Source organism: Mustela nivalis, assembly GCF_964662115.1.
Source record: "Mustela nivalis genome assembly, chromosome: 14".
Classification (NCBI taxonomy): domain Eukaryota; kingdom Metazoa; phylum Chordata; class Mammalia; order Carnivora; family Mustelidae; genus Mustela; species Mustela nivalis.
The window spans coordinates 4753759-4770126 of record NC_139033.1 but is presented as its reverse complement, the minus strand read 5'-3'; the positions used below and the strand labels follow the sequence as shown (position 1 = coordinate 4770126).

General features: G+C 45.9%; 1 protein-coding gene across 1 annotated transcript; it reads left to right on the top strand.

The window, feature by feature from the left end:
* The first annotated feature begins 4275 nt into the window (after positions 1-4275).
* PRKAB1 (protein kinase AMP-activated non-catalytic subunit beta 1) lies at positions 4276-15997 on the top strand. The gene is made up of 7 exons (XM_082699755.1): positions 4276-4798; positions 8355-8518; positions 10366-10459; positions 10743-10857; positions 12971-13104; positions 14284-14352; positions 14634-15997. Exons 1-7 carry the CDS (start codon positions 4640-4642, stop codon positions 14709-14711), a joined length of 813 nt encoding a protein of 270 aa, XP_082555881.1. The 5' UTR covers positions 4276-4639; the 3' UTR covers positions 14712-15997.
* The last annotated feature ends 371 nt before the right edge of the window (positions 15998-16368 follow it).

Here is a 16368-nt window from a genome sequence, read left to right as displayed (position 1 = left end):
TAGGAAACTTTGGGCATACACGCCCTCTGCAGATGAGGTCCAATGGTCATCAAGGATGCATGTTACAGGGATTATCAAACTCTGATCCTCAAATCCCTGGGAGCTCACATTTCATTTTATTTAGGGTTGTTTTTTTTTTTCTTTCAGGAGCTCACATTTTAATTAGAAAAATACAGCCTTCTCTTCTTCTTCTCTTTTTTTTTTTTCCACCTTAGTTGAATCTTTGCCCGAAAACTGCTTTAGTTTGTTTCAATCATCTTCCTGGAAAAGGAAAGCAATATACATCCTTTTCTCCTCCATTCCTTCAAAATTCTTTGAAAGGCAGCAGACTCTGGCTGAACTTTATTAAGACAGATGTATTACCTTGAGCTGGGCACTACTTCCCTCTAGGTCTCAGTTCACCCTTAAAAAATTTTTTTTTATTGAAAATAAATAAATTTCAATTTTTTTAAAAAATAAAACAAAGATATAGGAAATCACACAAAATTAATGTGTGGCCTAGTGAATTATTATAAGGAAAATGATTTTATAACCTCCACCCAGGTCAAGAAATAGAATTTTGCCAGACACCCCACAAGTTACAAAGAGGCTATTTGCCCATTAAGGTCTCTTCCCTGGGAGTCTACACTTCTAAAACTGACAACTCTTGTGTTTTTATAATCAGCTCATTCGTAAGATTCAGCCCTATAGCCAAATTCTATGGTGTTGCCAAATATTGATCAATCCTTATGTGAATAAGATAACATGACTCCCACATGTAAACTTTCCCCTGAATTCCCACTTATTTGGGAGTAAAATCCAGAAATTTCACTTGGGATCACAAGGCCTAAAAGATCAAGCCTTTCCTCCTGTTTTCCAGTTCACTCCAGCCACCTCTATGTTTCTCCAGCATGTAAAACTCATACCCACCTCAGGGCCTTTGCCTGAGATGCTCCTCCCAAACTCTTCTCCCATCTGACTCTTTCTTATCATTATAGTCTCAACTGAAATGCCACCTCTTTAGGGAGGTCCTCAATGACAACTCCATCTAAAGCAGGGTTTTAGGACTCACATAAGTTCATTTGTTTCTTTCACAGTAGTAATCACTCTGAAATTATCCAGCTTATTTATGTTTGTGTGTTTGTTTATGTATCTATCTGCCATGCAGGGCCCTTCAGCTTTGCAAAAAGGATTAACATTGTCTGTTCTGTTATTCCTTGATCCCCAACACCCAAAACAAAGCCTAACATAAATTGGCTCTCCACAAATATTTGTGGACCCAATACCACAGAATGAACTCATTCTCTCTCTCTGCACAATGACATTTGCATCTCAGTAGGGAGAGGATACAAGGATATCTACTGAAAAAGATGGACAAGTCTGCCAACACTGTCAGTGTTATTTACCATCACCTAGGCAAATTTCAGAAGGCCTCATAGAAATCCAAGGTAGACCAACTAAAAAGCAAGCTTATGGGTACCTTGGTGGCTCAGTGGGTTAAAGCCTCTGCCTTCGGCTCAGGTCATGAACTCAGGGTCCTGGGATGGAGTCCCCCATCAGGCTCTCTGCTCAGCAGGGAGCCTGCTTCGCCCCCACCCCACCCCACCTCTGCCTGCCTCTCTGCCTACTTGTGATCTCTGTCAAATAAATAAATTTTTTAAAATACTAAAAAAATAAAAAGCAAGCTTACAACTCTCTCCTAACAGCTCACACACACTATGATCTGTCTTAGTCTGCTATAAAAAAGTACCACAGACTGAATGGCTTAAACAACAGAAATTTACTTTTCCTAGTTCTAGAGAGTGGAAAGTCCTGCGTCAAGGGTCTGGCTGGGTTTGAGCTCTGCTGAGAGCTCTCTTCCTGACTTGTAGATGGCTATGTTGTCCTCACATGGTCTTTCTTCTGAGTGTGCATGGAGAGAGAGAATGGGAAAGTGGGGACATCTGGGACCCATGCTTTTACTGGGTTATCCTCTCTGAGCCAGAGCAGAAGTATTGAAGTTTTCTTCATGCATGAAAACATGTGCATAGCTTAGATAAAGGATCCACAAGTTTTTTTAAGAGAACCCAAAGTTCAACGTCCTCCTGGCCATGGCTTCCTCACTGCTTAATGAGAACAAGAAAAACAGCTCAAAGAAAGTATTTAGGGTTATGCACTGGCTGGGTTTAAGTCCCTTCTGGGCACCAGTAGAACCCCTTCCCTACCTGAATTCTTGCCTTTCTGTGAATCTGTTTCCACCTTTACTCTGTAGGTTCCTTTGGGGCTGGAATCTTGTCATCTATTTTTGTCTTTTTAAAAAGATTCGTTTTTAAATTACAAAAGTAGTACATCCTCACAGTAGAAAAAAATTCAAGCAATAAACAAAAAAGAGAAAGTCCCTTTTGATCAGGCCCTGTTTCCAATCCCTCTCCTCTCCCCAGATGGGACGACTATTAACAGTGTGTTATATATATTTCCAGAACTTTCTATTCACAAGAATAATGATGCCAATAAATGTGCTAACGTTTGTTGAATGTTTACGGAGTCAGGTGCTATGCTAAGCACTTTCCGTGCATGTTCTCAATTAATTCACAAAACAAGCCTATAAAGTCTGTGTTATTCTATTTCCTGTTTCACAAAAGAGAAAGCCAAGGTGGTAGTTACAAATGTGGTAAAGCCAGAATTTAAACCCAGGCAGACTGACTTCAGGGCTCATGCTCTTTACCCTCTAGTCTTCTGCCACTTTCTTTGGGATTTGGAATGTCACAGACACTTCTCCATAGTTACCCACAGAATTCTATTTCTTCCTTTTTAAAAGTTGCTCAGTATTCTATAAAATGAATCTATTTAATTCATTTTGTCATTCCGTTGACACAGGTTTTAAACATTTGCGGTTTTTCATGACTTATTTCATCAAATCTAAGATTCCATTGATTGTCAGAAGCACCTAGTTTCAGAGAGATTAAAATGTGAAATAAAATATGTATTTTTTAAAAAGTGCATCTTAGAGTTAATGTAATACGGCATGAGAGACCCTGCTGCAAATGAACACGCATCCATATAACTGGTATGCGTCTTCAGAAGCTCCCTGGAAGTAAAATTGTGCACTAAAATGTAGGTGCATTTTTTATTTTGATAGATACTACCAAATCCCCTCCAGGAGACCATTTGTCAGTCATCTGTCTTCAACTTACTTGACAAATGCCTGGCTCTTTGTAGGTATCAAATAAATGTTGGCTCAGTAGACAAAATGCACGAGCTGGCCCAGCAAATACCAAAGCGTTTTGAGATATGCAAGAAACAAAACACAAAAAAACAAGAACAAAAAAGTCCCACCACCACCAAAAAAAAAAAAAACCCCACAACAGAGACTGACAGCAAAATTAGAGTATTTTAGGACCACAGTGTATACACAGTTTTTGCTAAAGCACTGGCCACAATAAGTGACAAAAGCTAATAAGTTAAATAATGTCATACAGAATGAGGTGTCCAAAGTGATTATAAAATGCCTTACAAAATTATCTATCAAAAGGCTGTGCGCTCCAGTTTTTAAAAAAATACACTAATAACTCCAGCATTTTATAGCCCCCAATACTAGTGAGAAATTTCCAGAACTCTTACGGTCTGCCATTTCCTCAAACACCTGCAAGATTACTTGCATCAGAATCACCTGGAGTGCTTATTAAAATGCAGACCCCACTCCACAGAGCTTCGGAATCATAATTTCCAGGGATTAGGGCCAGAGACTGTGCATTTTATGCGGTCGGTGCCTCTGAGGCACTCAAAAGCGTGGGAGCTAGCGCATGAACAGGCTTTAATAGGATGAGTCTCTTAATTAGATCAGCACTTTAAAGGAGCTCTTTGGCTGTCGAGTACGGAACCAAGTGGAAGTGGAAGTAGGCAAAGATAGCTAAAATAGGGCGCCTGGGTGGCTCAGTGGGTTAAGCCTCTGCCTTCGGCTCAGGTCATGATCTCAGGGTCCTCGGATCGAGTCCCACATCGGGCTCTCTGCTCGGCGGTGAGCCTGCTTCCCTCTCTCTCTCTCTCTGCCAGCCTCTCTACCTACTTGTGATCTCTCTCTGTCAAACAAATAAATAAAATCTTAAAAAAAAAAAAAAAAAAAGACAGCTAAAATAGTTAATGGCATCCACTCATTCCAGCGCGGGGAGAGGGGCCCAGACCGCCCGCGCGCTGGCACGCCCCCTGTCGGCCTTCAAGCAGCCCGGCCTGAATCCGGTTGCAGCAGCCGACTGCGACTGCGCGCTCCCAGGCCGGCGGAGGCCGCCTCAGGGAGCGCCAGCCGCGCCAATCTGGACCGGAAGCGGAACTGAGGTCGAATTAGACTAAGGCGCTTCGCCGGCCGCCCCCGCCGCCCCCACCCCGGATCCCGACTGACTCGCAGACGCGCCGGAAGCGGAAGTTGCTAAGAGGTGGGGGAGTTGTTGGGAAAGTCTCGGGTTATATTCGGGCTTCTCGGACTAAGTGCGGTTGGGTAACAAGTCTCGTCCTTCTCGCCCGCCTCAGACCCGCTACCGGCCCGGACCCGTCGCCCGAGGGGAGTGGCACTCGGGGCTCCGACTCCATCCCGGGGTCCGTGTGACCCGCTGGTTGCCGTAGTCCCCTGCCCCTTTCCTGGAGCGAAGCACCGTCGGGCTTGCAGGTGTCCCCGCAGACCCTCGCCATGGGCAACACGAGCAGCGAGCGGGCCGCGCTGGAGCGGCAGGGTGGCCACAAGACGCCGCGGAGGGACAGCTCGGGGGGCACCAAGGACGGGGACAGGCCCAAGATCCTGATGGACAGCCCCGAGGACGCCGACCTCTTCCACTCCGAGGAAATCAAGGTGAGGGGGTGGGGGAATCCGGCTCCCCTTGACTAATGTTGAGGGGAGGAGACCTCTCCCAGATTCCCCGCCACATCCCCTCCAAAACTCAGCGTAACTGGGAAGGAAGTGATCCTTAACTCCGTGCACTTAAAAAAGCCAGATGGTCCTGTAAGAGCCCTCATAGTAATCCAGGAACCTGTGTCTAATTACCGATGAGAAAGTCACCCCGAGGGAGGAGGAACTGATTTCGTTTAACATCATTAAGGCGAAAGCAGCTCTGGGACAGCGTTTCAAATTCTTAATTAATTAAGATCGTTGAGCTAGCTGCAGGTGAGCCTCAGTCTCTGCTCTCCTCGTAGGTATAGTTAGTTTCACTGCTTTGAGAAATTTTTCCTCACCTTTACGAAGACTGACACTTGTTGTAGGATCTGGCTTTGCAGTTTGTTGTCGATTTTGGAGATAACCCAGAGCACGTGTGTAAGCAGAAAGTAGAGTTACACAGCTGACTGCTGTTTTCCGAGGTGTTTCATTCTAACTGAAACTTTGGATTCACCAGGCTACTTTAGAGCAGACGTAGAAAACTCAATCCGCTTTTGGAGGTCAGCGGGTGAGCGAAGTGTCAATCTGAAAGGGGGGCAGCCAGGTGGTACTCACGTTTTCTCTCCTATTGTGTACATATGGCTTCAGATTTAAAAGAGACCAAAGCAAAAATTTTTCAGGCCATATTTGGAGATCCTACCCTAGTTTGCTTTAATTCATCAAAACTTTGAAGATAAGCCTCCATGTTGCATCACCACTTCCTCATATCAGGGAGATCATATGATAGTTGTCTTTCCCTGCTTGACTTATTTCGCTAAGCTTGATACGCTCTAGTTCCATCCATGTTGTCGCAAATGGCAAGATTTCATTTCTTTTGATGGCTGCATAGTATTCCATTGTGTATATATACCACATCTTCTTGATCCATTCATCTGTTGATGGACATCTGGGTTCTTTCCATAGTTTGGCTATTGTGGACATTGCTGCTATAAACATTCGGGTGCATGTGCCCCTTTGGATCACTACGTTTGTATCTTTAGGGTAAATACCCAATAGTGCAACTGCTGGGTCATAGGGCAGTTCTATTTTCAACATTTTGAGGAACCTCCATGCTGTTTTCCAGAGCGGCTGCACCAGCTTGCATTCCCACCAACAGTGTAGGAGGGTTCCCCTTTCTCCGCATCCTCGCCAGCATCTGTCATTTCCTGACTTGTTGATTTAGTGGGTAGGAGAAGAATGAATGAAACAAGATGGGATTGGGAGGGAGACAAACCATAAGTGACTCTTAATCTCACAAAACAAACTGAGGGTTGCTGGGGGGAGGGGGTTTGGGAGAAGGGGGTGGGATTATGGACATTGGGGAGGGTATGTGCTTTGGTGAGTGCTGTGAAGTGTGTAAACCTGGCGATTCACAGACCTGTACCCCTGGGGATAAAAATATATGTTTATAAAAAATAAAAATTAAAAAAAAAAAAAAAAAACTTTGAAGATAAGCCTTGGGGCGCCTGGGTGGCTCAGTTGTTAAGTGTCTGCCTGAGCCTGGCATTGGACTCCCTGCTCAGCAGGGAGCCTGCTTCTCCCTCTCCCACTCCCCCTGCTTGTGTTCCCTCTCTCACTGTGTCTCTCTCTGTCAAATAAATAAATAAAATCTTTAAAAAAAAAAAAAGAAGAAAAAAAAAACTTTCAAGATAAGTCTTGATTCCTGCTTCAGCCATATGCCCTTTAGCTACCTGATGGGGTTTTGTGTTTCCCACTCCAGGGCCCACACCTGGGGTCCAGAACCACGGACACTTAGTGGTTCTGGCAGCTGATAAGTGTTGTGGTAGATCCTAAGAAAGGAAGACCTGATCCTTTAAGGACAGTGCAACAGAGTAGGTTTGGGAAAAATCAAGGTGTCTCCCAGCCCAAAATATTCTCTGTTTGTACCTACGCGTTAATCATCATTGCCCATTAGGCTAATTGCCTGGCAACTCATTCCACCTTTACTCATATATTTTCTCAGATGTTGGGCTTGGTGATCACATTATGATCTTAAATCCTCACTTGGATCTTGGCTTTAGGTCTAACTAAAGAATCTTACTGAGGCTTATGTCCTGGGGTATGCACTTGCTTTCTGAATTTGTTGCATTCCTGAGGACCTGTGTGCAAAGTGAACTTTAAAGAATCCTGTTTCCCCGGTGATTTGATATCCTTTTCTCCAGAAATAATTGTGGCCCAGGAGGGCTATTTAAGACACCATAAAAACCAAACTACTCTCTTCCAGAAATGTCTGTTCTATTGCTGTTCCAAAGTTCCTAGAAGAGACGTTCAGCATCTGTGGACAATGATTTTAAATAGTGTCCATTATCACTTCCTCAGAAGTTACAGAAATGATGGAGCAGAGACACTGGATTGAATGCTCTATACTCCCCAAAAAGTCATGGATTATTTTTGCTACACTAATTGACCGTTTTGTCTGTGGTTACTTATCACCTTCTCAGTGGCAAGTGCTTCCAGTCTGTTATTCTTTAATCTCTAGATCTTGTTCAGTCTTAAAGAAAGCAGGCATCATTTAAGATAAACTCTGGTCAGGGTGCCTGGATGGCGCAGTCAGCTAAGCGTCTGCCTTTGGCTCAGGTCATGAACCCAGGGTCCCGGTCAAATCCCATGTCAGAATCCCCGCTTAGCAGGGAGTCTGCCTCTCTCCCCCTCTCTCCTTCCTCCCTCCTTGTGCTCTCTCTCTCAAATAAATAGTCTTAAAAAAAAAAAAAAAGACCAAAAAACTGGTCAGTATTTGAAATGAAGGTCTTGTAGGCTCATTCATTGACACCTTTAAGGGTCTCCCCCAGCCTTGAACTCCTGTTCTTTTAACATCTTTGGCTTACGACTAGGAAATATGTAAAAGATCCAAAAGCACATACATTTCCCCTTGAGTTGGATGTGTTTATTTCTCTCTTAATTTGAAATACTTCAGATACACATCACTTCCCGTGCTTGGAAGCTATTGTTTGCCATACCGAGGGTCATTACAGAATGACCCAGTGCCTGGACAGCTCTTCAGATACCTTTTTCCCTCAGAATCTGGATTTGTGAGTTTTCAGGTTGACAGCTCTGGAATTGTCTTTAACAAATTTCCGTGTACTTCAAATCTTGTTAATTAAGGGGAGAAAATGATGTTTATCTATCTGTTCTTGAAGTCATTGCACCTGCTTCCAAGCAAGTTCTGTAGTTTCTACTAAAATTTTGGTGTAGGTCTCTTTAATAGCAACAGTATTAACAGCTAATAATTATTAAGTAGTATGTGTCAGACACTATGCAGAGCCATTTCAGTGGACCCTCTCAGTCTTTCACAGCAACACTAAGAAATAGTTCCTTTTGTTATCTCTGTTTTCCAAGTGGAGGAGCCAAGGCCCAGCCATTAAGTTAATGAGCTTGAGTATGAACCTAGGGAGTAATCGCTGCCTATTGAGAATGAATTGTCTACCTTAGGGTAACTGGCCATTGTAGGGAGCTCGCTAATGGCTTCCTGTCCCTGAGTAAACTGTTCCATTTCTAGGCTCCAGAAAAGGAAGAATTCCTGGCTTGGCAGCATGATCTGGAAGTGAATGATAAAGCCCCTGCGCAGGCTCGGCCAACAGTATTTCGATGGACGGGGGGCGGAAAGGAAGTTTACCTATCTGGGTCCTTCAACAACTGGAGTAAACTTCCCCTCACAAGAAGGTAACTGCCTGGACAGTATTCACATATTTGTCTCAATCCAGGGATTCTGTGGTTTCTAAACAGGGAGTAGAAAGGGATTTTTTATAAAATAGATGCTGAGGGGCACCTGGATGGCTCAGTGGGTTAAGCCTCTGCCTTCAGCTCAGGTCATGTTCTCAGGGTCCTGGGATCGTGCCCCGCTTCGGGCTCTCTGCTCAGCAGGGAGCCTGCTTCTTCCTCTCTCTCTGCCTGCCTTTCTGCCTACTTGTGATCTCTTTCTCTCTGACAAATAAATAAATCTTAAAAAATAATAATAAAAAAATAAAACGGGGGGCACCTGGGTGGCTCAGTGGTTGAGGCCTCTGCCTTTGGCTCAGGTCATGATCCCAGGGTCCTGGGATCAAGCCTCACATCAGGCTCTCTGCTCAGCAGGGAGCCTGCCTCCTCCTCCTCTCTCTCTCTGCCTGCCTGCCTACTTCTCTGCCTGCCTACTTCTGATCTGTCAAATAAATAAAAATCTTTAAAAATAAAATAAATAAATAAATAAAACGGATGCTGAATGGAAAATAATTTTGCTTAATAATTCACTGGGTTCACATCTCACACCCAGTTAGTCTCTAGGTTCAGAGCACACTTAGAAGAAAACATTTCTCAGTAACAAGTATTTCCTGGACATCTTTGACTTCCGGGTATGCAGCTATGTGTTTGCTTAGGCAGGACTCCTCCTGCAGAAAGAAATCTATTCCCCATGCAGTGGAGAGAGAGCCCTAGGCTGGGAATCTTCAAGACCAGGATTTGAGTCCGCATTGGCTGGGCTAACCTCTTAGTGACACCTGAGTCCCAGTGTTTCTATCTGTAAGAAGGGAATTTTGGACAGATCATCTCTGAGGTTCCTTCTGACTTTGCCTCTCTGTGTATTACTTTTGTTTGGAAGGTACCTGTTCTGTAGGCGTCATTAGCAAGACCATAGTAAAACGTGTGATCAGGAATCCTAGCATGGACTTCCTTCTCAAGCTGTCACTGAGAAAGCTTCTTCACTAGTGAGTGTTCTTGATGAAACAGAGGGAGAGATTGTCCCCTGCTGGGCCAGGCCTGATTCCTGTCCCAGACCACTTGCTTTCCCAGGGCTGATGTCAGATTAGCAAGGAAACAGCATAGTTACAAGTCTTATTAAGTCTGAGGAACAAAACAGAGAGCTTTCCTGGAACCTTGTCTTAGTAGGGAAGCAGGTTTCTTTTTTTTTTTTTTTTTTTTTTTTTTTTTTAAATTATTTATTTATTTGAGAGAGAGAGTGAGAGAGCATGAGAGGGGAGAAGGTCAGAGGGAGAAGCAGACTCCCCATGGAGCTGGGAGCCCGATGCGGGACTCGATCCCGGAACTCCGGGATCATGACCTGAGCTGAAGGCAGTCGCTTAACCAACTGAGCCACCCAGGCGCCCCAGAAGCAGGTTTCTTTAGAGACCTATCTGGATCCTGTGGAATGAGTCCCATCTCCTGCCCAAGGCAGATCGACAAAGACTAAAACTTCAGTTTTCCCTGGAGCTGCTGTCCTCAGCAAGAGGTGTTTTGCATGCAAGCTGAAAAGACACGTGCCCAGTTGTGGATCTTTTGATGGTGGGAAGGCGGGTTATTCCTGTACTTAGCAACATGAGTCCTCCAGGAAACCCCTTGCATTGCTGCTTCCTTATAGCTTTTCTAGATGGATCATTCTCCTGACTTGTCGCAAGTGGTTAAAAGTGTTTATTCCTCCGCAGCTGGACTCTTGGTTTCCACAGGGAAAGATCAGGTTTTGTTCAATGGCAGATTTCGTCGGTAAACTTAGAAGGGCACCTCACCCAGCTAAAATCCCGTGTCCTTTTGCCCTGCAGCCACAATAACTTCGTAGCCATCCTGGACCTGCCTGAAGGAGAGCATCAGTACAAGTTCTTTGTGGATGGTCAGTGGACACACGACCCTTCTGAGGTACTCGTCCACCCGCCCTTGGTCCTCTGCCCGCCTGCACAATCCAACCAGACCGCTTTCCCTTATCAGTTGGGCCAGGTCCCTTTGTCCCGCTGGTAAAAGTCCCTGTGTGTGGCTGAGCTAGATAGCAGTGCTGATTGTCAGACGTACGGGCAGACTTGACGGAGAGGAGCAGATTGGCTAGCCCGGAGATGAGACCTTCCAGCCAGGAAGTCTAAATTTTTTAAAGAATAACTCCAGAGACCTTCCACATTATGATTTCTGCCTGTCTGTCTCTTCCCAGCCAATAGTAACCAGCCAGCTTGGCACAGTTAACAACATCATTCAAGTGAAGAAAACTGACTTTGAAGTATTTGATGCTTTAATGGTGGATTCCCAAAAGTGCTCCGATGTGTCTGGTATGAACACAGTTATTTTATACCACGTGTGTGCAGGTGGGGGCCATGAGTCCAGAAATCCTCTTCCTTCTCTTGCCTCTCACTCTTAAGCTCAAACTGCTGCCCAGTCGGGTGGATGTCTGTAGCTCCCTCAAGAGCCACAAAAGTAATTCCTAACTCTGAGGTCAGGTGGTTGAAATCCAGCCCCAAGGGAGCTGGAAGTCATTTTTTTGGTCATCTTCAGTATTCAGCAGGTCTGCTTAGCCAGAGAGCAGACCGTGGAGACGGAGCCAGAGCTTGATCGCGTGCCCGGGGCAGGGCCCATGAGGCCCTGGAGAGTTGTGTTGGTTTGGTGATGAGCCAGCCCAGGGAAAGCCTGCCGGCTCCCTCCCACTCCAACCCGCTTGGGGTGCCCGCCTAAAGAGCTGCAGCCTGACAGGTGATAAACGGACACCTCCGTGACCTCATGTGGTGTATTAGCACCTTCTCAGAATCCCTCTGGGGGAGACGGACGCTCATCACAGGGAACAGGATAACTGTGTGACCTGCTCAATACCAGCCTCATACCATCTCCCAAGAGTTAACCAGTCATCGAGCTTTCAGTAAATTGCTTTCCATCCAAATCCACAGGAAGAAACATAATATGTAGAATTCAGAGGCAGTGTGGTGTGTTGTAATCTATAGTGTCCGTGCCAGCTTCACTGCCCCTTCTCGCAGGGCCTTAAATAATTCCTAGACCCCATGGGAGGCAGCAAAAAGATTGCCCTGGATTATACCTGATAATCTAACATGATGGGTTCAGTTCCCTTTACAGGATGATTCTTTGTTGTTCCCTGGCTGGGCCTGGGGCTTCTGCCACCAGGATCTCTTACTCTTATTAGTTCAGAAGGCACAGCGGTAAATCGACCATGGCGGGTTTGCTCTGGCTGAAAAGCCAGCTTGTTCAGTAGGAATTGGAAATCCAAAAATAGCATTGTCTCTAGCTAGCTAGCTAGCTAATCTTTTTGAGCAGTCATTTATTCCTTTTTTCAATAGGTGGGAATTAGGGGATGGAGAAAATGCTCAAATATCCCCTTGTTACTGTAACTTAACATGAGGCCACATACCAAAGCTTTTATTCAAGTTTCTGCAGCATAGACCACCTGGGGAAAGAACACTGCCCCCTCACTGCCAGCAAACCAGCATCAGGCTCTGTGTGGATTTCGTATTTAGATACTCACTTTCTTGGATACATCTTTACTCCTAATGACTCAGTTTTCTGCACTTAATGCTTTTCTATTTCCTACTGTCCTCTGGTTGGGTCGTGTGAAGGGAGCTGTACCCTAAAAAATGACATTAAGGGAACTGGCAGAGCCAGAGTGCATCAGGTTTATTCTGGATGGCCCTGAGGGTCAGGCGACCAGAACCTGCCCCCAGGTGTCCTTTGAACAACCTCTCAGTCCCTTCCAGCTGGCCCGGCATTGCTAAGTGAGCTGTCTCTAATCTTATGAAACACTGCCCTTCTAGAAGCTTCTTAACATATCTCTGTAATCGAGACACTCAAGTAAGAGTTTGAAAGGAACCTGAGAGTGGTGGAGTCAGAGGATCCCTGTAGAGATCAGGTTTTCAATTTTTTATTTTTGGTTTTAGTTTTGAAATGTGCCCGTGCCTTTTGTAACCTGTTTCTGCCACCCAGTCTATGTACACAGGCTGCTTTATCTTCTTTTTTATATTCTGGCTGGTGGTGCTCAGACCTGTGGCTTGGCTGCTTAAGCCTCACTTGAAGCCCTGAGCTTCTTGGCGGTATTTGCCAGCCCAGCCCAAGGCAAGAAGCATTATTCTGCAAGGGCGTGTCCGGTTGGGTTACTGTGAGCAGCCTCCTTGTTAGTCTGACCCGGAATCACCAGCTTAGCCACCACCACTGTCTGCTGCCGGGCATCTGAGCTCGCTGCTGAATGTAATGCCAGTCCCCCAGATTCCAGAAGGGTTTTCTCATTGCCTCTACTCTTCACCCAGGGGGGCCTGTATATTCTTCAAGGGAATAGAAATCTTCATTGAGGGGACAAGGAAAACTAGATGATGCCACAAATTCAGCAAGACTGCTTCTAAAACTCATAATTTTCAGTGTAAATATCCTGTCATCATCTCCCAACAGAGCTGTCCAGCTCCCCACCAGGACCCTACCATCAGGAGCCCTATGTCTCAAAACCAGAAGAACGGTTTAAAGCCCCACCCATTCTCCCTCCACACCTGCTTCAGGTCATCCTGAACAAGGACACGGGGATTTCTGTGAGTACACAGGTGTCTGCCAGCATGTTCGTGTTCCAAGGCTCCCCTTTCTGACCACCTCTTGGAAAGCAGTTGATAAAAAGGTCTCCGGGTTGCCCATCGGTGTTAACTGCTGGGGGACCCCCCCCCCCCCCGCTGTGGAAATGGGCTACGAGCAAGATGTTCCCCAAGTGTGGGTGCTGCTTTCCCATCACACGAAGCCTTTCTGAGCTTGTCTTCCTGTGTCTCACTCCTGTCTCAGCCCTACTTGTAAATCATGATGAAATAAATAGCTGCCCCTTCTCAGGAAGCTACTGAATGGAAATCCTCCTCTGGCCCCACGTTTTAGAATCTAATGGAAATCACCACATTGCTTTCAAAAACATTAGTGCTCCTAGATCCAGATTTCAGGAATCTGGGTAATTTACATTTTCTCTGATATTATGCATAAAGAGAAGTGTATAATCTCCTGGATCCAGAAGAGCACCCCATTATTCCCTTGTTAATTTTCCATTCCATTAAAGTAGATATGTGCAGCATGGCCCTAATTCCCAAGAATCTGGGTGTTCCTGTGCTTTGTCCAAGCCACCCCTTAAAATTCACATGTTTATGAGGTGATGAAGTAAGCATGACACTCTCTGGAGGTCACGTACAAGCGGGTACACGTGCACTGTGCTGCAGAGCCGACCCAGGCGTGTGCGCGCAGCCCCCCACAGTGGCCATGGCTCAGTCCCCAGAGACACCACGCTCCCCCCTGCCCCCCCCTTTATCCATTTCATTCTTTGTGCTCCTGAATATAGACAGGAGCTTGCAATCCACTGCTCGGGCAGGTTTAGTACAAATTTATCTTGCTGCTTTCTCTAAAAATGCACTCAGTGGACAGCTCTTCCTTCCTGCCTCCCTTTTTATAAGAGGACAGAGCTGTGACCCACACTTTAGAGGCCAAGGTAGAGCCTGAACAAGACACATACCAGTGCATCCAGTAGGCATACAGGGAGCTGCCCTTAGTTGAAGCAATGAGGCATGACCCCCCGGACCTCATCTGTCCTCTTAGATGAGCCTTTCACTGCCCAGCTTAAGCAGAAAGGGGTATGAGAGCCTGCTTCTTTCCTTTGGATACCCACTGTTGTGAAATAAAGGGGGAACCTTCTTCATTTCCAAATCCTAAATGCTCACCATCTGCTTTTGTTCCCCCCACAGTGTGATCCGGCTTTGCTCCCCGAGCCCAACCACGTCATGTTGAACCACCTTTACGCACTCTCTATCAAGGTAATGACATGTTTGTCTCTGGTAGAGCTGTTTCTCCGCGTACTCTGAGGCCCCCTAGCAACAAAATTACCTGGAGTATTTACCTAAGGAGTACTTACCTAAGTACTTATCTGGAGTACTTACCAGCTTCTGGGCCCTTATGCAGACCCACAGGCTCCAGTTCTGAAGGCAGAACAGGACTCTCTTTATTAAGTCCCTTTGAAGATTCTCAAACGCACACACACTAAAGTTTGAGCCCTTGACTTAGTCCTGCCTTTGATAATTTCCACCCTCTTCCTCAGGATGGAGTGATGGTGCTCAGCGCGACCCACCGTTACAAGAAAAAGTATGTCACCACCTTGTTATACAAGCCCATATGAAGAGCTGGGAGCCGGCGGTGGTCCCCAGGGAACGGTGTGCACCCCCAGCCTCCACGTGTGCATGCTTTCCACTAGAGGGAATGGACTGTAAATTTTTCATTTCACATTCTTTACAAGACATTTCATACCCGCTGTAGTCCTGCTTGAAGGTTTGTTCCAGGCGTGGCAGCTCCCAAAGCGCCTCTGTCTGTAACAGTCCTCTTGGCCCACAGTGGCTATGAGCCTCAGGGCTCACCGGAGCGGAGAACAGAGTGAGGGGACACAGAAGGTCTGGGGCCCCCACACCACGGTGCATGAGGACAGGTGCAGTTCTGAACAGACATCCTCTGAGCTGGTCGTGGAGATGCTTCTTAAGCCAAAAATGAAGCCCAGACCCTTTGCTGGTAAAACCTGGGAAACCGGGACTGAGGCCACACATAATATCTAATCACAAGTGTCTTTGAGGCCATCCCCTTGTCCCTGTCGAGGCCTCGAGCTAACAGCAACAACTGGTCCTCTGAAATCATAGCAATAGGTTGTCTCCTGTTCTCTGCTCCAGGGAGGTATAATTTCTCTAGAAATTAGAACCTGTCTGATTTCCAGGTGAAGATTGACAATTGTTTCTTATGCTTATGTGTAGTAAGTACTTTTGTTTTAAACCAGAGGTGGCTGATTCTGTGGCCTTAGGGCAATTTTAAAACCACCCCAACCAGAATATAGATGATGTGAACTGTATTCAGCAATAATCTGTTTTCAGAACAGACTAAAAATCGCTGCCATATTTCTCCATTAAGCCAGATGATCTGAGGACTGACCACTGTTAGCTGGAGTGTTGTCCAGCTTTTTATTCTAATCGTAACAAGGTGACAGTGTTACTATGAAAACTTTGGAGAAGCACCCTACCCTAGCCTGGCCGCCTTGCTCAGGACCTCCATCTCTACTTAGCAGTGAAGGCAGTCGCACTTGCTCTTGTTTATTCTGGAAGGAATTTAGAACTTCTCAGCAGCCTTCTAAATTTGTGTCGGGAAGACATCCTTTGGACCAAAGCAAACCTTTTTACACTCGGCGTGGTTTCCAGGGAGATGCTGCAGATGTGCCCATTAGCACAGGTTCCTGTCCCCAAGTCCGCAGAAGCTGTCATTACACCCTGCGTTCCTGCTGGGAGATGGAGGAACGAGCTCCCTGGTTTCCAGTATTTATTTGGTAAACCTGAGTCTGGGATACCCTTTTTTTGTTACTGTTTTCCAAACTGAATTATTGTCACATTGACGTACAGGTTTCAATAAAGCTTTGTAAAGATAACGGGACGTGCACTTGGAGGAAGCTTTGATTTTCTTTCCGTCATTTGGAGAAGAGACTGGAACTCTTCAGAGGTTTACTCAGCACAGTGTTTTTTCAGTTTTTATCTCATATCAGCACTCACTGAAAATGGTCACATCCTCGTGGTACTCTGGGGTGAGTGACAGGGCAGCTGCAGCTGCCCCCAGGGCTGAGGAACATTCCCTTGACCCACCCATTCTGCAGGTAGCATTTGGAAGGCTGCTAAGGAGCCCGTAAAATTGAGCTCCTTTGAACCAGTGAGTCAGGAGGGGAAGCTAAGGAGAGCCGACTGCAAAGCCTCCCAGTTTGGGCAGGTTGGGGGCATCCTCAGGTCGGAGGTTTTGTCGCCTCTTGCACA